The 21,073-nt window shown below is 42.7% G+C and overlaps 3 protein-coding genes across 23 annotated transcripts in view; 2 read left to right on the forward strand and 1 right to left on the reverse strand.

Moving 5' to 3' along the window:
• IPP (intracisternal A particle-promoted polypeptide) overlaps window positions 1-9,526 on the forward strand; it is a 61,272-nt gene extending 51,746 nt beyond the window's left edge. For 7 of the 13 annotated variants that reach the window (XM_008965231.5, XM_063607895.1, XM_034963946.3 and 4 more), the window contains one exon: window positions 3,470-8,946. In XM_008965231.5, coding sequence (XP_008963479.1) covers window positions 3,470-3,694 — 225 coding nt within the window. In that variant the 3' untranslated portion in view covers window positions 3,695-8,946. Of the gene's footprint in view, window positions 1-221; window positions 318-3,469; window positions 8,947-9,119 lie in introns of those variants that run through there. The other 6 variants (XM_003812763.5, XM_055093581.2, XM_055093583.2 and 3 more) reach the window with 3 other exon arrangements.
• TMEM69 (transmembrane protein 69) lies at window positions 9,199-15,501 on the reverse strand. Of its 3 annotated transcripts, none has more exons than XM_003812765.5 (3): window positions 15,379-15,501; window positions 12,530-12,666; window positions 9,199-10,433 (listed from the first exon to the last, which is right to left on the reverse strand). In XM_003812765.5, the coding sequence occupies exons 2-3, from the start codon at window positions 12,569-12,571 to the stop codon at window positions 9,732-9,734; spliced, it is 744 nt and encodes a 247-aa protein (XP_003812813.1). In that variant the 5' UTR covers window positions 12,572-12,666; window positions 15,379-15,501; the 3' UTR covers window positions 9,199-9,731. The 3 variants fall into 3 exon arrangements, with proteins under 3 accessions (XP_003812813.1, XP_008963477.1, XP_008963478.1); XM_008965229.5 differs by having other exon boundaries at window positions 15,401-15,482; XM_008965230.6 differs by having other exon boundaries at window positions 15,373-15,465.
• GPBP1L1 (GC-rich promoter binding protein 1 like 1) overlaps window positions 15,470-21,073 on the forward strand; it is a 59,022-nt gene continuing 53,418 nt past the window's right edge. Inside the window, exons 1-2 of one of the 7 annotated variants that reach the window (XM_014344876.3) lie at window positions 16,465-16,659; window positions 18,034-18,078. The gene's annotated coding sequence lies outside the window, so the exon portion shown is untranslated. Of the gene's footprint in view, window positions 15,725-16,449; window positions 17,242-18,033; window positions 18,079-21,073 lie in introns of those variants that run through there. The other 6 variants (XM_014344883.4, XM_003812764.7, XM_014344877.4 and 3 more) reach the window with 6 other exon arrangements.

A 21,073-nucleotide genomic window follows, 5' to 3' on the forward strand; every position in this document is an offset into this window, starting at 1 on the left:
TTAGGGCTTCAGATTGTTTCAACAATGTTTTATAATTTTTAGTTTCTTGTACTTTTTTGGTTAAAATTTATTCAGAAGTATTTTATTCCTTTTAATGCTGTTATAAATTGTTTTATTAATTTCATGTTCAGTTTGTTCATTGCTCGTGTGTAGAAATACAATTTATTCTGCGACCTTGCTGCACTCATAGTCTAATAGTTTTTTTTTGGTGGATTCCTTAGGATTTTCTATATACAAGATCCTATCATCTGTAAATAAAGATTGTTGGCTGAGTGCAGTGACTTAAACCTGTAATCCCAGCACTTTGGGAGGCCAAGGTGGGTAGATCACTTGAGCCCAGGAGTTCAAGACTAGCCTGGGCAACATGGTGAAAACCCTGTCCTATAAAAAATGTGAAAATTAGCCAGGTGTGGTAGTGCACACCTGTAGTCCCAGCTCCTCAGGAGGCTGAGGTGGGAGGATCACCTGAGCCCAGGAAGGTCAAGGATGCAGTAAGTCATGATTGCACCACGGCACTCCAGCCTGGGCCACAGAGTGAGACCTTGTCTTTAAAACAAACGAACAAAAAAGATTGTTTTACTTCTTCTTAAATCTGGATTAAAACTAGATGCATTTTATTTCATTGTTTTCCCCTCATTACCCTAGCTAGAACCTCCAGTACAATGTTGAAGTGGCAAGAATGGACTTTCATGTCTTGTTGTAAAGCATAAGGATTTTGATTCTCATTTCTGACAAGTTTTAAACTTTGGTGACATTTCAAATTCCTTTCTCCATGATCCTATTTGAGTTTATCTAATATAGAAAGTGAACTTTTTGAGGGCACTTTCTGTTGCTAATTTTTCTATATGGCTTTGAAATGAATAGATTTTAGTTTCAAATTAAGTCTTATCAATAATTGTTACTGGTCGGGTGCAGTGGCTCATGCCTGTAATCACAGCACTTTGGGAGGCTGAGGTGGGTGGATCACCTGAGATCAGGAGTTCAAGACCAGCCTGGCCAACATGGTAAAACCCTGTCTCTACTAAAAATACAAAAATTAGCTGGGAGTGGTGGTGCACACCTGTAATCCTAGCTACTTGGGAGGCTGAAGCAGGAGAATTGCTGCAACCCAGGAGGCAGAGGTTGCAGTGAGCCAAGATCATGTCACTGCACTCCAGCCTGGGCGACAGAGTGAGACTCCGTCTCAAATGATAATAATAATAACAACAACAACAACGACAATGTGTTACCTTGTTTTTTATGCATATGAAATTTTATTGTTGTTGACTACCTACTAACAATTTGTGTTACAAATCCAGAAAAGATAATGTAAAACTTGTTAGTGTTCTTACAGAGTTTTTTTTTTTTTTGAGGTAACATGGGATAAAAAGCAAATTATATTAGATGAGAACATGTCAATTAAATCAAAAATAAAGTAATAAAAATTTAAAAATTAAACTGTAGTTCTAATACACTGGTAGAAATGAAAGAAGAACAATATAGGATGAGCCCTAAGGTCCCTTTGTTATTGTCAAGGGGCATTTTGTGGGAGAGCAAAGGTTCTCCCTAATTATAAACATAACCTAAATTATCCTAATTTATCTTAACCAGAAATGGATCTTCTTGATAATGTATTTATATTTTAAAATGTAAGTATTTTTCAGTTGTGTCAGTTTTGTGATGTGCTGTGTAATTTCAGATGATCAAATAGCTTTCAAATTTAATCTAGTCCTTCACTTTCAAAGAATTGTCCCTGGTTTAGTATTTCATAATCTTATTTAAGTTCACATCAGCAAACATACACTAACTGTTTATAATGTGATGGCACTATCCTAGTACCTATGTGGGTACTGGGATGAGAAGCTCAAGTCCCTGTCCTCAAAAATTTACTTTCTAGCATTGATGAATAATCAGTCTTCACTATTTATGATTAAAAAAACTTTGTTCATCATATGCTTTATTTAAAGATTGATAATCTGTTCTCCCATTACCTGGCCACTTGCTCTTTGCTCTCCTAATTACTTCTTAGGACCTTTAGTAGCTTTCTTGTTTTCTGAGTATGGACGTTTTCCCTCAAGTAAGACACTACTAGTTGCTGGGTGCGGTGGCTCACGCCTGTAATCCCAGCACTTTGGGAGGCCGAGGCGGGTGGATCACTTGAGGTCAGGAGTTCGAGACCAGCCTGGCCAACACGGTGAAACTGTCTCTACCAAAAATACTAAAAATTAGCCAGGCGTGGTGGCGGGTTCCTGTAATCCCAGCTACTCAGGAGGCTGAGGCAGGAGAATCACTTGAACCTGGGAGACAGAGGTTGCAGTGAGCCAAGATCACACCATTGCACTCCAGCCTGGGCAACAAGAGCGAGACTCCGTCTCAAAAAAAAAACAAAAAAAAAAGTAAGACACTACTAGTCATTTTGGCTATAGCAGCACATTGAAATTTCTTCAGGGAACGATGTATAACAGGAGTTAGCAAACTTTTTGTGTAAAAGGCCAGATAGTAAATATTTTTGGCCTGTGGGCCATACACAATATCCTTTTTTGATATATGCTTTGTCTTTTTTTAAAAAATATCTTTTAATATGGGAAAATCATTGTTTGTTCTCAGGCTATACCAAAGTAGACTATAGTTCCCAACCCCTGGTTAGCCCACCTTTTTGAAAATATGTTCTGCAGATTACTAACTCCACTGGATGCTCCTTGTAAAAAGGATTCCATGGTCAAGTAAATTTGTCAGGTGTTCCATGCTGTGTCATTCTCTTGGACATTTTTAAGACTCATTAAAATACTAAAGGCTTTTAAAAAATCCTTTGGTTTATAAGCTTCTTTCTCCTTGGAGCTTTGTGTTTCTTTTGTTTTTATTTGCTTATTTTTGAGTGTATTACCTACTTGTATTCCATAGACTTTGTTTCTTAGAATGTTGTCCTGTGTATGAGTTCTAGGTCATTTCCTGATCATGTTTTATAATCAGACCTTTTAAAAAATTATATTCCTCTAAATTTACTTTGTCCATGCCCACTTCAAGTTTATTTTAAAATATTCTGGGCCGGGTGCTGTGGCTTACATCTGTAATCCTAGCACTTTGGGAGGCTGAGGTGGGACAATCACTTGAGTTTAGGAGTTTAAGACCAGCCTGGACAACATGGTGAAATTTCATCTCTACAATAGAAAAATTAGCTAGGTGTGGTGGTGTACACCTGTAGTCCTACCTACTCAGGAGGCTGAGGCAAGAGGAGCTCTTGAGTCTGGGAGGTTGAGGCTGCATTGAGCCGAGATCGTGCTGTGCATTCCAGCCTGGGTGACAGAGCGAGACCCTGTCTCCAAGGAAAAAACAAAGCAAGAAAAAGAAAAAAAAATCTGTATGCTTACCTAACTAGATAGTTTTACATTTAAACATGTAAAAAGAACTGGGATATCGAATTTCTCAGTGGATTTCTTTACTATCATTTCATAACACTGCTAACATATTTTTTTTTTTCTCTCTTAACCAGGAAAAGTGGGTTGAAGTTGCCTCAATGAAAGTGCCTAGAGCAGGCATGTGTGTTGTGGCAGTCAATGGTCTTCTGTATGTTTCTGGAGGTCGATCTTCCAGCCATGATTTTTTGGCTCCAGGTACCTTGGACTCAGTTGAAGTTTATAACCCTCATTCAGATACATGGACAGAAATTGGTAACATGATCACCAGTCGTTGTGAAGGGGGCGTTGCTGTGCTATGAAATATAAAGCATAACAGAGCACAAGGAACATTTTGAAAATGCAGGACCTGACCTTTTGCAAAGCAAACATAGATTTGCTGATAAGACCCTCTGATTCTATGAGTTTTCCATGTATTTGGTAGATAAATGACTAACGAGGCTGGGCGCAGTGGCCTCATGCCTATAATCCCAGCACTTTGGAAGGCTGAGGCAGAAGGATCACTTGAGCCCAGGAATTTGAGGTTGTAGTAAGCTACGATCATGCCACTGCACTCCACTCTGGGCAACAGAATGAGATCCTGTCTCTTAAAGAAAAAAAATAAACTCAAGAATGATTTTTCTAAAAATATGAGTGAGAATGGATATGGAATATATCCCAATTAATAAAGAGCTCACACAGATTTGCCAGGTTTACTAATAATAGAAATGCCATTTATGCTGTAGAATTCTCCAGTTTAAGTGTAGACAACTCCTATTTTACAAATTTGTAGAAATTATTTACTAGAAGCTTCCTGGCAAATAGTCCCTTTAGCTACTTCTCCAGTGCAGTATAAATTGTAACATAAAACTTTATGTGATATAGGAATAGTGTCAATGACACAGTTTAAAGACCTCTATATTCACAATTATATCCAGAGCATAATTTCCCATGGCCATAGTTTGAGCCACAGAGAAAGCCAATGAAATAGATTCCTACTTTTATTTAATGCCAAGAGTTTTCACTAGCCCCAAACTTTTTATTGGCAGCAGATATCCTAGGAGGGTGTTTGGGAAATATCTAGCTATTTTAATAGATAGATACCTTTTTGCTTGATGATAAGTTTTTGCTTGCTCATATTTTTTGTCTTGATCCTGAGAATGCAAGTAAGGAATTAATAGGAGGTTCTTAGTGACCAGATGTTGTAATGGGCTATACAGTCCAGCAGGCAGTATGCACCTAGAAATTTCTCCCTTTTTTAGGCTGGGCATGGTGGCTCACACCTGTAATCCCAGCACTTTGAGAGGCCGAGGTGAGACGGGAAGATGGCTTGAACTCAGGAGTTCGAGACTAGCCTGGGCAACATGATGAGACTCCGTCTCTACCAAAAAAAATATAAAAATTAGCCGGGCGTTGTGGCTTGTACCTGTGGTCCCATCTGCTTGGGAGGCTGAGGTTGCAGGATCACTTGAGCCCAGGAGGTCAAGGCTGCAGTGAGCCAAGATTGTGCCACTGCACACCGGCCTGGGTGACAGCATGAGAACCTGTCTCAAAAAAAAAAAAAAAAAGAAAAAAAAATTCTTCCTTTTTTGCTAGATTGTTGTCACCAAAATTATCTGTTTGGCTTTAGGAAGAGGGAATTTTATTAGATTATCAAGCTTTGTAAAATTTATTTGTACTTGGGCAAACCTAAGTAAGAGCATACTGCAAAGCTACTGCTTGGATGTAGAGGGCTAAATTGTAGGTACTTCTGAAACTTTTTATAGATACTGACTCATAAGTGTAATTTGAAAGTACCCCTTGACCCAAACAAAACTGCTTCTCAAAACTTCTCATTTTCTCCCTGAGAAGCATTCTAAAGAATTGTTCTCTGTTCATTTCTAAGAGAAAGATTTACTGGGTGTATGATGCGGTTACTTTTAAGTTATTTCTACTGGCCAGTTGGAGCAATATATATTAAAGGTCTTGCATACAGTAAAAAAAATTTTTTTTTGAGATGGAATTTTGCTCTTGTTGCCCAGGCTGGAGTGCAAAGGCGTGATCTCGGCTCACTGCAACCTCCGCCTCCCGGATTCAAGCGATTCTCCTGCCTCAGCCTCCCAAGTAGCTGGGATTACAGGTGCCCACCACCATGCCTAGCTAATTTTTTTGTATGGGGTTTCACCATGTTGGCCAGGCTGGTCTCGAACTCCTGACCTCAGGTGATCCACCTGCCTTGGCCTCCCGAAGTGCTGGGATTACAGGCATGGGCCAGCGTGCCCGGCTGCATACAGTAAAATTTAACTAGTTGACTTAAGGATTTGATTTCCCGTTTCTTCTTTTTTAGATGGAGTCTTGCCCTGTCACTCAGGCTGGAGTGCAATGGTGCGATCTCAGCTCACTGCAACCTCTGCCTCCCTGGTTCAAACGATTCTCCCGCCTCAGCCTCCCGAGTAACTGGGATTACAGACGTGAGCCACCATGCCTGGCTAATTTTTTGTATCTTTAGTAGAGACGGAGTTTCACCATGTTGGCCAGGCTTGTGTTGAACTCCTGACCTTGTGATCTGCCCACCTTGGCCTCCCAAAGTGCTGGGACTATAGGTGTGAGCCACCGCACTCTGCCGATTTCCCATTTCTTTGCTAAGGTCCTTCAGTATATTACTATAAGCATCATCAACTTATTTAGATAGAAAACTTTTAATTGCATTAATGAATCAGGTAGCACTCATATCCAAATTATTTGGTTTAGGCCGGGCACCGTGGCTCATGCCTGTAATCCTAGCACTTTGGGAGACTGAGGTGGGCAGATCACTTGAGGTCAGGAGTTCAAGACCAGTCTTGCCAACATGGTGAAACCCCATCTCTACTAAAAATACAAAAAATTGGCAGCAGGTGGTGGTACATGCCTGTAATCCCAGCTGCTGAGGAGGCTGAGGCAGGAGAATCACTTGAATCCAGGAGGTGGAGGTTGTAGTGAGCTGAGATCATACCACTGTGTTCTAGCCTGGGCCATAGAGCAAGACTTTGTCTCAAAAAAAAATAAAACAAAAAATATTTGGTTTAGTCTACAACTATACCTTCCTTATAACTTAACCATATGCATTTATTAGGAAAAGTTTATGTAATGCAGACAGGAAGCTCTATGTTCCCTTCTCTGGGGCATCCTGAACGTCTGAAGGGTCACAGATGTCTGTGTAGAGATCTGTAAGATGTCAAAGAATAAAGATAATTTATAGACTAAGCTATAACTCATGTGCCTTTACTATTTCTAGTTACAGAGAATCTGTATTCTGATTCAAAACAGATTTACAAAATACTTCTACAACTAATTTCTCATTATTGTCTAGTAGCAACTGAAAATGACACTTTGAAGGGGTGTGCTTTGCACAGCTGTGGCAGAAATGTAATGTCAAGGCAGTCAGTGTTTTAACAGGTCCCGAAGATCCCTGAAAATAGGTGACTGTAAATATGCTTATTATTCCTAGGTAATGACAAGATTGGTTTTGTTTTTGTTTTTGTTTTGAGATGGAGTTTCGCTCTTGTTGCCCAGACTGGAGTGCAATAGCATGATCTTGGCTCACCGCAACCTTTGCCTCCCGGGTTCAAGCGATTCTCCCGCCTCAGTCTCCTGAGTAGCTGGGATTGCAGGCATGAACCACAAGGCCCAGCTAATTTTGTATTTTTTGTAGAGATGGGGTTTCTCCATCTTGGTCACGCTTGTCTCGAACTCCCGACCTCAGGTGATCTGCCTGCCTTGGCCTCCCAAAGTGCTGGGATTACAGGCATGAGCCACCTCACCAGGCTAACAAGATTGTTTTTAAAAGAATGTACTAATAAAGTATCTAGTTTTTTTGTTTCTTTGTATTACTTTATCAGTGGCATTCTGGGTTACCAAACTATAGTAGGATTGCACAAGTTTTTTAGTTGGTTTTGTTTTAACTTTAAGGACTTGCACATTTCATTTTACATTTAATTCTGTTTTTTGAGAAATGATTAAAGTGATCTACCTCCAAAATGTTTTAACAATCCGATATGCTTCTAAGTATCCTGCCAATGTACTTAATCAAATGTACTTAAAAATCAGTTTTCTTAAAGAAGCATACACTGTAATTCACCTGGAAAAATAGCATTTTTAAGTAAAATTAGGCAATTAGCCTAAAAATATGATTTGCCTCTATTCTGGAAAATAATTCATTTAATTCAGATTATGGAAAAGTCTTAAATTTGTATAGCATTCATGCAATTTAATAACAAAGAAGTGAGTTTCCTTATCAAAACAATCTGAGTAGAATCAGATTGAGACTGAGTGGAAACATCATCTCTAAAAAATATACAGGCTGGGCACGGTGGCTCATGTCTGTAATCCCAGAATTTTGGGAGGCCAAGGTGGGTGGGTCACCTGAAGTTGGGAGTTTGAGACCAGCCTGACCAACATGGAGAAACCCTGTCTCTACTAAAAATACAAATTAGCTGGGCATGGTGGCGCATGCCTGTAATCCCAGGTACTCGGGAGGCTGAGGCAGGAGAATCGCTTCAACACGGGAGGCGGAGGTTGCGGTGAGCCGAGATAGCGCCATTGCACTCCAGCCTGGGCAACAAGAGTGAAACTCCATCTAAAAAAAAAAAAAATTCCAGGTTATACTATATCCTGATCTATATTCTTAGACCATTTTTAATGTTTTTCCTTTTTGGTGAGACTAGGAATTTCAGAAAACTAGGTTTTCTGTTAATTCTTTTTTTCTCCACCTTAAGTAGAGTGATTAGAGACTACGTTTTCAAGTGAAAATCTAAGGTGTTGCTTTTGCTGTTTTAAGAAAGCTTCTGCACTGGGTGCAGTGGCTCACGCCTGCAATCCTAACACTTTGGGAGCCTAGGCAGGAGGATTGCTTGAGCTCAGTTCAAGACCAGCCTGGGCAACATAGGCAGACCCTGTCTCTACAAAAAATTAAAAAATTAGCTTGGCATAGTGGTGCACAACTGTAGTCCCAGCTACTCAGGAGGCTGAGGTGGGAGAATTGCTTGAGCCCAGGAGGTCGAGGCTGCAGTGAGCCATGACCACACCACTACACTCCGGCCTGAGCGACAGAGTGAGACCCTGCGTTTAAACGAAACAAAACAAAAACAAAAACACACCAAAGCTAAAAGCTTCTCTGTGATTTAAAAGATGTAGAATTAGACCAGCCTGTCCAACATGGTGAAATGCCACCTCTACTAAAAATACACACCAAAAAATTAATTGGGCATGGTGGCACGTGCCTATAATCCCAGCTACTCTAGAGATGCTGAGGCAGGAGAATCGCTTGAACTCGGGAGGTGGAGGTTGCGGTGAGCCAAGATCGTGCCACTGCACTCCAGCCTAGGCGACAGAATGAAACTCCATCTCAAAAAAAAAGATGTAGAACTAGATAGGCCTGCTCATTAGAATATCAAGATGGCTCCAGCTTGACTTTTCTTTCCTAATTTATATGTACTAGTGGCTTTATTTTAGTTTCCTTTGAAAATAATCATTTTGACCAGCTATTATGTGTTTGGTGGTAAGGGACAAGTTGTTATCTGTACCATGCCAAATATCCTAATAAAAACTGGAAAACATGTCCGACTTACCTTTGAATGTGGCTTTCCCTCATGACACTGCTCCCTACTGACTTTAGAGCCATAGATCCTTTTAGCTCATATAATTGGGTTATACCATGTGAAATAAGCTTGGACATGCCTTTCCCAGTGGTAACTCCTGTGAAAACTCAATGGAACTACCTTTTCTTTTCAGATACTCACAGATACGAGGTTTTCCGCTTGAAGTGGGAGAATATGTGCATTCTTTTCAATGATCACAAGACTCTAACAAAGGGGATTTTTAATCTTTAATTTTCAAGATGGTTAAAATATTGAAATGTTTAAGTGGATAACTATATTATTCATAAAATGACTGAGTGAAAACTAATATACTATGAGATGAAAAGTACTTGTCAGGGATTTTCAAGCTTTTGCTCAAGTAATTACCATGAAGTAACAATTTCTAGAAATGAAGAACAATCTGTGAAGATAAATTACCATTGGTGTGGGGAAAAAAAGCCAAACAGAAGTAGAAAAAGGTGTAGCTGGCATACAAATGTTATCTACAGTGTATTTATATATATATACATATTTAAAACTTTTAACTAAAAAGTAAACTTTAATGTCGAAAATGCAAACTTGGGGAAGACAGAAAAGATCACACACAAGGCTGTCACTTCACACGTGGAAGGTTGCACAGCGGCCGGGCAGAGGCGCTTCTCACACTTCCCAGATGGTCAGGCGGCCAGGCAGAGGCGCTCCTCACTTCCCAGACGGGGCGGCAGCCAGGCAGAGGTGCTCCTCACTTCCCAGACTTTTATATTTTTTATACTTGACCAGGTCTCTTATGTCCTTTTTCTGGAAAACTACTTTTAACTACTAAAGTGATTATAAATGAAAAAGTGGCCAATAAAGTGACTACTATCCTCAGGGCTTTAAACCAGTTGGGATAATGTGGTAAGAGAAAAAGTTCAAGGTGGAATGCTACTCCCATACCCATTATTACTGTGACTATGGCTTCACTAAGTCTTTCAGAAATAAGGAAGGCAAACCATGAAAAGAAAAGAGGAGCTGTACTGCTAGCTAAATTAAGGTAGTCTGGTTTGGCTGGACTACCTTCTGGTAGAGCAAAACCCCATCTGATCCCACCCAAGAAAGATAGGAAACTGGCTCCATAAGCCATCTGAGTAAAAGCTAATATGGGAATATAAGTTTTTGTCATCAGCATGACCAGTGGTGGAGCAATGAAGGGGATTAGTCCTGCCAGAGTTACATATAATGCTGGCTTTGGGCTGTCAGTTAGGTAAGTGATGGTGCTTGGGGGCCTGGCTAGAAGTGCTTGCTTCTGCTGCTTTTTAAAGCTGCAGGGGGATGTATGATAGCACTGTGTCTTGCTCATATACGCTGGAAATGATGAGGAAAGCCAAGGCCTTGGACATGGGGAGAAGTTCTGCTGGAGAGACATCTTGAGAGAAAGTATATCTGTTCTGCTGGTTCTTAGTCCCACTGGGAAAGAGTACTTCAGTATCTACAAAGAAAATAGAACCAAAAGACAAAATTAAAAATATATATATGTGTCATCAGATTTTAGTCAATCCCAGTATGAAATAATTGGGATTGTTTGAAAGGAGCAAACAAAAAAGATCTGCTTTCCATTACCACATCAAACTATACAGAAAGGATGAACTAATAACTCTGAAGTGATATTATTGCTGGTAAGAGTATTAAATGGCTATACAATGTACAAAAGAAACCACTGAACACAAACTAGTGATATATTTCAACCTACCACTTAATCTTATTCCATGAGAAAAATATCTGAAAGAGGAGCAGGTAAAGACTAGATCTTCAGAATTTGGCCTTCTAAACTGCCTCTTTTATTTATAAATAGCAAAAGCAGCAGCACTAATTACCGTGGGAATGCTGTTTTTATATGGAGAAAATAAATCTACCTTCCAACTTAGTTTTATAAACACCACATACTTTTCACAGTTCCACACCTTTGTGTATGCTCTGCCTAGAATTCTAGCTCTTACTACTTTCCTATCTAGGAAACTTACCTCAACATTCAACATTCAACTTAAAGCTTTCCTTTACCCTTCTACGGTCTGATTTAATGCTCCTATAGTAAGCACCCTGTGCACAGTTCCATCATAATTCTTCTCACGGTGAATTAAAATTGTGTGTTTACTTGTCTTTGTCTCAGTAGACTTGAGAGCCAGGACCATATTTTTTTCCTTGCCTTAAAATCCCCACTGCCTTTCATTGTACACGGGCAAAGTAATAACCTTTCCTGCTGATTCTGTGTTTTAGTGACCAGACTTCAACTAAAAAGTGTTGCATTAAAGAAAAAATTGAAGTTATTGAAGAATCTCAGTGATTACTCAAACATGCTAGGAATGGTTCCATCTTGGAACCATTTCCCTGTTTCCATATTTACTGCTCTTCCCTCAGTTACCTATTTCTGATCCCCTGCCATTTATAAGTCCAATCCTACATCTTGACACTACCTATTGCCCTTCCCTGCTTTATAGTTCTCCACAGCATTTACCAGTTGATGTATTAATTTTTATTTTTATTTTTTTGAGACTGAGTTTTGCTCTATCACCCAGGCTGGAGTGCAGTGGTACAATCTCTGCTCACTGCAACCTCTGCCTCCCAGGTTCAAGCGATTCTCTGCCTCAGCCTCCCGAGTAGCTGGGATTACAGGCGTCCGCCACCATGCCCAGCTAATTTTTGTATTTTTAGTAGAGACAGGGTTTCACCATGTTGTCCAGGCTGGTCTTGAACTCCTGACCTCACGTGATCTGCCCGCCTTGGCATCCCAAAGTTTTGGGATTACGGGAGTGAGTGACCGTGCCTGGCCTTATTTTTTTTAATTTTTACTTTTTGAGATGAAGTATTCCTCTGTCACCCAAGCCAGAGTGCAGTGGCACAATCTCGGCTCACTGCAACCTTTGCTTCCTGGGTTCAAGTGATTCTTCTGCCTCAGCCCCCCACGTAGCTGGGACTACAGGCGCCTACCACCATGCTGAGCTAATTTTTGTATTTTTCCGTGGAGACAAGGGTTTTACCATGTTGGCCAGGCAGGTACTGAACTCCTGACCTCAAGTGATCCACCTGCCTCAACTCCCAAAGTGCTGGGATTTCAGCCGTAAGCCACGGCACCTAGCCAATTTTTTTTTTTTTTTTTAAACATCGTCTTGCTGTGTCACCTAGGCTGCAGTGCAGTGGCATGATCTCAGCTCACTGCAGCCTCAACCTCCTGGGCTCAAGCGATCCTCCTCCCTCAGCCTCCCAGGTAGCTGGGGCTATAGGCGTGTGACCCCATGCCCAGCTAATTTTTTGTAGAGATGGGGTTTTGCCATGTGCCCAGACTGGTCTTGAACTCCTTGAGCTCAAGTGATCCCACCCACCTCGGCCTGCCAAATTGCTGGGACTACAGGCGTGAGCCACTGCACCCAGCCTGATATAATAAACATTTTACTTACTTGTATTTTACTTAACTCTTCCCTCCATCACCTGAATATACAAGGGTAAGGATTTTTGTCTTTTTCACTGCTACTGACCTAGCCCAAGCAATATTTGGCAAATAGTGCTCAAATATCTGCTGAACAAACCAACCTTTGAAGATGCTTGAGAAAACTTCTGGATGAAGCGAAGCATACTGGCCCCTATTCAAAGTCTTGTTCAGGAAGATGCCAGGTAGTTCTGATTAACATGTTACAGCTAAGCAGAGGCACTGAATCAGGGGCATGTTTCTGTGTATAACACAAGGTGTCACTTAATTTTCCTCATTTTATACATTAATTTTTAAATAGTAGTAATTCATGAATATAACACTTTCCTTTGAAAAGAATCATTAATGTTTTCAAACTGTCGGTAACACAGTAACAAAATAGATCCTTTTAGTACCTGAACTGTTCTTTTAGCTTTGCCTGTCTAGTGTAATAGAGTAATGCACATAGAGATTTTACAGATACTTCCACCATTTCCTAGCTGTGTGACACTGGGCAAATTGCTTGAGTACCGGTTTTCTCATCTTTAAAATGAAGGGTCTTCTAAGTGGTGTTTTTGTGAAATTAAAAAAAAAAAACAAAACAAAACTGGAAGGTCATAGCTTGTTTCCTTTTTTCCTCCTATTTTGGGGCTTAAGAGTTCACAACTCAAAATAACGATAGTACCAACCAATATAATTTAGGTTTTTTTTATTTGTTTGTTTGTTTTGAGACAAGAGTCTTGCTGTGTCGCCCAGGCTGGAGTGCAGTGGCGCGATCTTGGCTCACTGCATCATCTGCCTACCGGGTTCAAGCGATTCTTGTGCCTCAGCCTCCCAAGTAGCTGGGATTACAGGCTCCTGCCACCATGTCTGGCCAATTTTTGTATTTTCAGGAGAGATGGGGTTTCGCCATGTTGGCCAGGCTGGTCCTGAACTCCTGACCTCAGGTGATCCAACTGCCTAGGCCTCCCAAAGTGTTGGGATTACAGGCATGAGCCACCGCGCCCGGTGAGCATTAACTCATTTAATGCTCAAAATAACCTCATTAACTTAGTACTGAGAGAGAATAGCCTGTTGGAGTGCAGACTTTGGTGTCAAACTTGGTTGGAATCCTGGCTCCACTACTTATTAGCTGTGTGTCTTTGAACAAATTATTTAATCTTGTTATGGTGCAGTTCATTCACCTTTGAAATATGGGTACTAATTCATAGGGTTGATGTAACTTTTTTTTTTTTTTGGATACAGGGTCTCGCTCTGTCACTCAATCTGGAGTGCAGTGGCGTGCTCTCCGCTGTCTGCAGCCTTGACCTCCCGGGATCGAGGGATCTTACCACCTCAGCCCTCTAAGGAGCTGGGACTACAGGCCACGCCATCATGCCCAGCCAATTTTTTTTTTTGAGACGGAGTCTTGCTCTATCGCCCAGGGTGGAGTGCAGTGGTGCCATCTCAGCTCACTGCAAGCTTCGCCTCCCAGGTTCATGCCATTCTCCTGCCTCAGCCTCCTGAGTAGCTGGGACTACAGGCATATGCCACCACACCCAGCTAATTTTTTGTATTTTTAGTAGAGATGGAGTTTCACCATGTTAGGATGGTCTCGATCTCCTGACCTCGTGATCTGCCTGCTTTGGCCTCCCAAAGTGCTGGGATTACAGGCATTAGGCACCGTGCCTGGCCCCAATTTTTGTATTTTTTGTATAGAAGGGGTTTTGCCATATTGCTCAGGCTGGTCTTGAACTCCTGAGCTCAAGCAATCCACCTGCCTCGGCCTCCCAAAGTGCTGGGATTGCAGGTGTATGCCACTTAGCCTGATACAACACTTAATAAGTTACTACATGTAAATAGCTGAGAACCGTCCCTGACGCAAAGCACTTTACACAGGAGGGACTGATTAAAAACTCTAATGTAAGCAGCCAGTAAAAACAGGTGAATGATAATATGGATCTAGATCTGACAATTTCATTCTTAACCAAGAGAATGGGATGTCTAAGAAAACCTACAGTTGCTGCTTAATTTTAAAAAATCGATTGGGCAGGGCGCAGTGACTCGCTCCTGTAAGCCCAGCAGTTTGGGAGGCCGAGGTGGGTGGATCACGAGGTCAGGAGTTCGAGACCAGCCTGGCCAACGTAGTGAACCTCCCCCCCGCGTCTCTACTAAAAATACAAAAAATTAGCTGGGCGTGGTGGCAGTCGCCTGTAATCCCAGCTACTCGGGAGGCTGAGGCAGGAGAATTGCTTGAACCTGGGAGGCGGAGGTTGCAGTGAGCCGAGATCGCGCAATTGCACTCCAGCCCACGCGACAGTGCGAAGCTCCGTCTCAAAAAAAAAAAAAAAAAAAAAAAAAAAAAAATCGATTGAACTAATTTATTGATCACAGATCTTAGGGCTGGGTCAAGAAATCCTGTATACCAGTTAATGTCTTCATGCTATACTTAAGGAAGCAAGTAGGGAGGTAAGTAATCCTGGGCCTCCGAGTAGAATTTAGATCACACCCACACCCACCCACCTGAGCCCCAGACCAAAATGCCCGCAGAGCGTACCCATCACTTTTGTTCAAAATCACTTTCTTCGTAAGGACTTTACAGACCACTCCATTTAAAATCTCAACCATCCCCCCATCTTTGGAAACTCCCTTTCCTCTGTGGCACGTGCTTTCCAACTAGTGGGTATTAAAAAGTGATAACCTAAAAAGTCCAGGGACGGCAGGTGATGCGGGATTAAGGACTGAGACTCAAAGCTTAATCCTCCTAATATAAATGAAAAAGCTCAATATTCCCATTGCCCTGGTGGGAAGACTGCAAACTGCCAGCTTCAAACTGACCTCTGAGAAAGGAAGGCGGGGTTTAGACGCCAGTGTCTTCGGGAAACCCTGCCCGAGAGTGCCCGCGTCTCCAATTTACTACCAACCCTTGGTGCCCTCCCATCCCAACGTCGCAAATTTACTACCAACCCTTGGTGCCTCCCATCCCAACCTGCACCTGTGGCGACTTTGAGACTTGCCAGCGTTGCACGGAGAGAAGGAAAACAACCGCAACAACAGCCCAGGTCCACTGGAAAGGCACTTCCGGCAAGTGGATTCAGAGAGGCCCCTACTTCCTGAGGGCTGAAAAAAAATGAGTCCGGGTAGGGACTTGACCTGCGCTAACTGGTTCCTAGGCCCGGCTTACTGTTTGGGGGCCATTCTTAATTTCTAGTTGAATCCAGATGTTGAACGGTCCTTGAAGTTCTATTCCAGGGCTCCCAGGCAGCAGAATCTGCCCACAGAGTTCGGGAAAGTAGAGTGCAAGTACTGAAACAATCTCAGAATGATGGTGGTGAAGGAAGGTAAGAAACGGGATTTTAGGCCCAGTGTGACCTGAATTGCTTGCCATCTGTGGAACTTATGTTTTACTTTGCAAAACAGGGTTTATAAGGCCTATGGGGACACATCTCACTCTGCATTAGGGCCCTTTACTATCATTTAGAGGGGGAAAAAAGCCCAGTTCTTACATCCATTTTCTTTGCTGGGACCTATAAACTTCATTAAGGGTTAAAGAGCACAAGAGCAGGATTTTCACTTCCATGAAAGGTGTGGTGATAAGGGCCCTAGGCTTGGGGGTGGTTCGGAAAGTCAGATCATTTCTCCTACTGCCCTCGGCTTTATTTCTCGGCTATGTGACCTTGGGCAAGTCCCTTCTCTTATCTAGACTTGTTTCACAGGAAATGGCACCAGGCAATTTTAGTGTCCTTCTGTGTCTATGGATAAAACTGAAGACATGTAATAGGCAATCTCAGGGGCCCACGCCGGCCAGTCCCTCCAATCCTCCGGATTCTAGGTAGTCTAGCTTCCCGGTTGCCAGCCATTACACGGTTTAGCTTTCCGTGCCGGATGGAGCCACAGCGAAGTCTTCCTTAATAGTAAGCGCTTTTAGTCGAGCTAGGCCTTCAGTTTTATTGCCTTCTCTGTCATGGCAGCGCCGCCCCTTCCAGTAGTGCGATACCCAATGAGACTTCAGGTAGGAGAAACGGCACTGTCACAAGCGCAGGCTCTCGCCGGAATCCCGCCCTTCGCTGGGGCGGGGGAGTGACGCCTGCGCTCCAGGGGAACTACTACTCCCAGCGGGTAGCGCGGCCGACGCAGCCGCTCAGCCCCCGGGGCCAGGCCGTGTGGCCCGCTGGGGACTGGAGTCTCAACGACGCGCACACGTGAAGGAGCGGAAGGTGGGAAAGGGCCGGAAAACACACGTTCCTCCGAAACCGGTTTGCAAGTCCTTGTAGAGGTAGTTTCGGGACGCGCACTGGCCCAGGGGCGGGCTGTGGGAGGGTGAAGAAAAAAGGGATACACACATGCATACCCACCCACTCATTCATACGCGCCCAGGCCCTGGAAGTGGGCAGGGGGGTTAGAAGGGGCGTACTAAACTAGGCTTGTCCGTGCCTCAGGCGGCACGAGGAAAGGCAGAGGATTCAATTCTGTAGGGGGCAGAGGCGACCACGCGCCGCCTCAAGCGGCGAAGAAGGGAGCCGGGGGCGGGGCAGGGCATAACCGCCGTTCTGGAGGCCGAATGTTGGCAGCGTAGGGAACTGGCGTCCTGGAGGGTCGCCGGAGCAGGTCCCTTGCGCATGCGCTTCTTCAGGTGGGCGTGTGTAAGGCGGGGTCGGACGGGGGATGGGAGGGCCGTGCTGCTGGTCGCTCCTCCTCCTCCACCCGCTCTGCCCCTCTTGGACCTTGTGGGCCGGGCAGCCATTTTGGGAAGAGCTTTGTTATGGTTGTGGACTAGCCGCCTCTGCCGGGTCGACAAGCTGGGGACGCGTCCTCAGACGCTGCGTCTAGTCCCTGGCCATAGCTCCGCCGCTGCCCGGTGAGTGGGAGTTTGGGAAACGGGGCAGTAGGAGATCTTGGAGTCGTTCTGGCGCGGGGCTCCGCCCGGTGCCTAACCAACCGGCTGTTAAAACTAGTTGAAAGAAGCTCTCACACAGGTGGTTGGGTGTAGGTCCGACCCGAGAGGGGCGAGCGGAGCCCACGGGTCAAGTGGTTCGGATGCGGCACCCCCGCCTCCCCCGTGCGTGGAGCTTTGCACGCGAGCGTCGCCGGGGCTCCGCGAAAGCGCTCCTACTTTTAACTTCGGTCGTAGGGTCGGAACGCTCACCTGCGGCTCTTTGGCTCCTCTCCAGGCGATCCGGCTTGGTGCTGGTTGAGTGACTTGGCTTACGGGTTTTTTTCTTTCCTTCTTGAAATGAGAGCTAAGGGCTTTTGTTTTCCTTCAAAGGAAAACCTAAGGAGGAAAAAGTGTAAGTCAAATGTTGGATATCTGAGGGGAAAAAAGTTTTAACCCCCAGCTTTCCGGTTCTCTGTGGTAGCGAGGTGTTTTCGCTTAGATTGAGTCTATCCGATATCTACCAACCTCCTTTCCTTGGAGGGGCAGGGAAAGCTGGTCGATCCTGAAATGTTTTAAGTGTTATTTTTTTTCTGTTGTTTTAAATCTAGTTCTCCCCAACCCGTGAAATTCGAAAGACAGTCTGAATCTAAAATGGCTGTAGCTTGGGGAAGTGCCCTGCCCTTCGATTACTTAAATACATTAACGTTTAAAGATTTTAGTCCTTTCCCCTGTGGGGACATTAACTGAATCTTTTGATATTTTGGTTTTTTGCAGTTGGTGTCTCACCTTTAACTCTCCTTATGCTGGGTGAAAACAAAGGTGAGGCTCACAAAGTTGACTATTCCAAAAGTTTACATAAGAATGGGTGCGGTGCGGTGGTGTGTGTGTTTAATAGTTGCTTATAGTTTTGAAATTGTGCTGTGGTGTCAATTTTATCTGCCAACTTCGTGCTCTGAAGTTGGCTTGTCGTATTTGTTGAAATATTTTTAACATTGACATTTATTGCTTACCAGAAAAATACAGAGTGAATAATAGTGGTTCATGTTTTAGTTTAGTAGTAAGTCATGTTCTTGTGTAAATCTTATCCAAAAGTAAAGTGATTGGTAGTCAGTCAGTCCTCATTAGACTTATATTTGTAATTTAGTAGACTGCTGATCTTTTCTAAGGTCTTTTATATCCAATATTTGAAAGGAAATTAGGGTGCTATTAAGTTTGAGATATTTACTAGAATAGTGTAAGACATTTTAACAAGTGAAAACATACTTTAGGTATGGAGTACCTGATTGTCGTGCCCTTTTGAACAAGAGACTGTCTTTTGTTTGCTTTTTTTTTTTAATCGATAGATCCAGAAGTTTAAACAAAAAGTCATAGATTGGAAACCAAAACCAATAAATTTCAATATTTGGAAAGGTGCTGAAGCCTGTATCTATTTAAAAGATAAAAGAGTGAAATGCTAATTGTGAATGAGAACTTTGAAATTAATAGTAAAATAAACTCATCTTTCCTAGGGAGTCAGTTTTCAATGTACCTTTTGACGTTTTTTCAAATACAAAAGTTGGTTTTTGTTAATACCCCTAGGATTTTTTGTTGTTGTTGTTAAATCATTTTGGTGGTTTTACAGGAAAAATATTTAAAGTTTTTAATAGAAATTACAAGCTAGTTGCTTTGTGTTTTGTCACTGTTAACTACTAAACTGGAGTGAGATCTTGATTTTTTGGGGGGGTACTCAGTGGTTTGTACATGTTAATATAAACATTCAGTTGATTCTGGATGGTGTCTTTATCAGAGCTCTTGATTTGTGGTGTGGGGGGAACTCTTGGGGAAACCTCTTTATTTTGAGCGAATTCAATTTACTAGATTGCTCATCAGTGGCTGTTAAAATGCTTAGCTGAGGAGGACACATTCAACCATTTAAATTTAGAATGATAAGAAATCTGGTGCACATTTCTGCTTGTAATTCATTTTTAATTTTGAGTTAAAGATAAGACACAATCGTGAATCATACTTCAGAAGATTGCATATCTTTATTTTATGGTTATAACTCTGATGTGCCAGGGACTGACTGCTGTTTAAAGTGCTTTGTATTTGTTACTTACTTTTTTTTCCTTCTTTTCTTTTCTTTTTCTTTTTTTTTTTTTTTTTTTTGAGACGGAGTTTCACTCTTGTTGCCCAGGCTGGAGTGCGGTGGCTTGATTTCTGTTCACTGCAACCTCCGCCTCCTGGGTTCAAGCGATTCACCTGTCTCAGCCTCCCGAGTAGCTGGTATTACAGGGGCTCACCACTACGCCTGGCTAATTTTTTGTATTTTTAGTAGAGATGGGTTTCACCATGTTGGCCAGGCTGGTCTTGAACTCCTGACCTCAGGTGATCCGCCTGCCTTGGCCTCCCAAAGTGCTGGGATTATAGTCATGAGCCACCGCCCCCGCCCGGCTTGTTGTTTACTTTTATAAGTATACTGGTTTATTTGTTTTGTTTTGTTTTTGATACGGGGTCTCACTCTGTCACCCAGATTGGAGTGCGGTGGCATGATTTCAGCTCACTGCAGCCTCCACCTCTCAGGCTTAAGCAGTCCTCCCACCTCAACCTCCCTAGTAGCTGGGACGACAGGTGCTTGCCACCGCACCCAGCTAATTTTTTTTTTTCTTTTTGTATTTTATTAGGAGGGGGAGGGTTCATCCTATTGCCAAGCTGGTCTCGAACTCAGGGACTCAAGCAATCTGCTCACTTTGGCCTCCCAAAGTGTTGGGATTACAGGCGTGAGCCACAGCGCCAGGTCTAAGTAGATACTGTTTTATACCCTATTTTGTAGTTGAGGAAAAGGAGTCCAGAGACTCATCCAGCTGGTAGATAACAGTCTATATTTAGGCCGGGCGCGGTGGCTCACGCCTGTAATCCCAGCACTTTGGGAGGCCGAGGCGGGCGGATCACAAGGTCAGGAGATGGAGACCATCTTGGCTAACACTGTGAAACCCCGTCTCTACTAAAAATACAAAAAATTAGCTGGGCGTGGTGGTAGGCGCCTGTAGTCCCAGCTACTCGGGAGGCTGAGGCTGGAGAATGGCATGAATCCGGAAGGCAGAGCTTCCAGTGAGCCGAGATCTGCGCTCCAACCTGGGGACAGAGCGAGACTCCCTCTCAAAAAAAAAAAAAAAAAAAAAAAAAGCCTATATTCAAATTTAGGCAATCTAAGTTGTTGTGTTTAACTTGACTGTTATGGTCACTGCCTTTAAACATGAAAGTAAGACTGTTGGTCTAAAAGATGAAAGGCAGACAAAATTTTAAAGGATTCCAACTAAAAAAAAAACTAATGGGAAAGGCAAATTTTGGTGTATTTATGGTTGTTCAGATAGATGAGGGGAAAAATAACATACCACCTCATAAGTGGCTGTAGTTGCTGTTGTCTGGAATTTAATACGTTGTGCTGTTAGAGACCTAATTGCCCAAGTTACTTCTAAATCAGACTCAGTGTTTCCTATTTCCCACTGAAATCTGCCTCAAACAGCCTATAATCAAACTTGGAAAATAGTTCAGTAAGAGGAACTGAACTTTTGTCCACAGGTATACTTTAACTGAGGTAGATATATTTCTAATGTTATGTAAATTGAATTTTTATAGGTGATTTCAAACGTGCTAGGCAAACATTTAAAAGAGCCTATTTCTTTACTAAGGCAAATAATTGATCTGTTAGCTGAATCATTTTTCAGCTAAAACAGCTCAATCATTTATTTTTGTTAAGAAACTAGGGATTGGGAGTATCTAGATGACCATAAAACAAAGAACTTTACGGTTTAACAGATAATACTTAATAGTTGGA

The sequence above is a fragment of the Pan paniscus genome, chromosome 1 (genome assembly GCF_029289425.2).
Source record: "Pan paniscus chromosome 1, NHGRI_mPanPan1-v2.0_pri, whole genome shotgun sequence".
NCBI classification, from domain to species: domain Eukaryota; kingdom Metazoa; phylum Chordata; class Mammalia; order Primates; family Hominidae; genus Pan; species Pan paniscus.

Excerpts from the sequence above, each read along its gene's own strand:
- TMEM69 (XM_003812765.5), bottom strand. The coding sequence starts at position 12,571 with ATGCTTCGCTTCATCCAGAAGTTTTCTCAAGCATCTTCAAAG. Across the intron at positions 10,434-12,529 it reads TTTCTCAAGCATCTTCAAAG|ATACTGAAGTACTCTTTCCC; the intron begins GTTGGTTTGTTC and ends TTTTCTTTGTAG.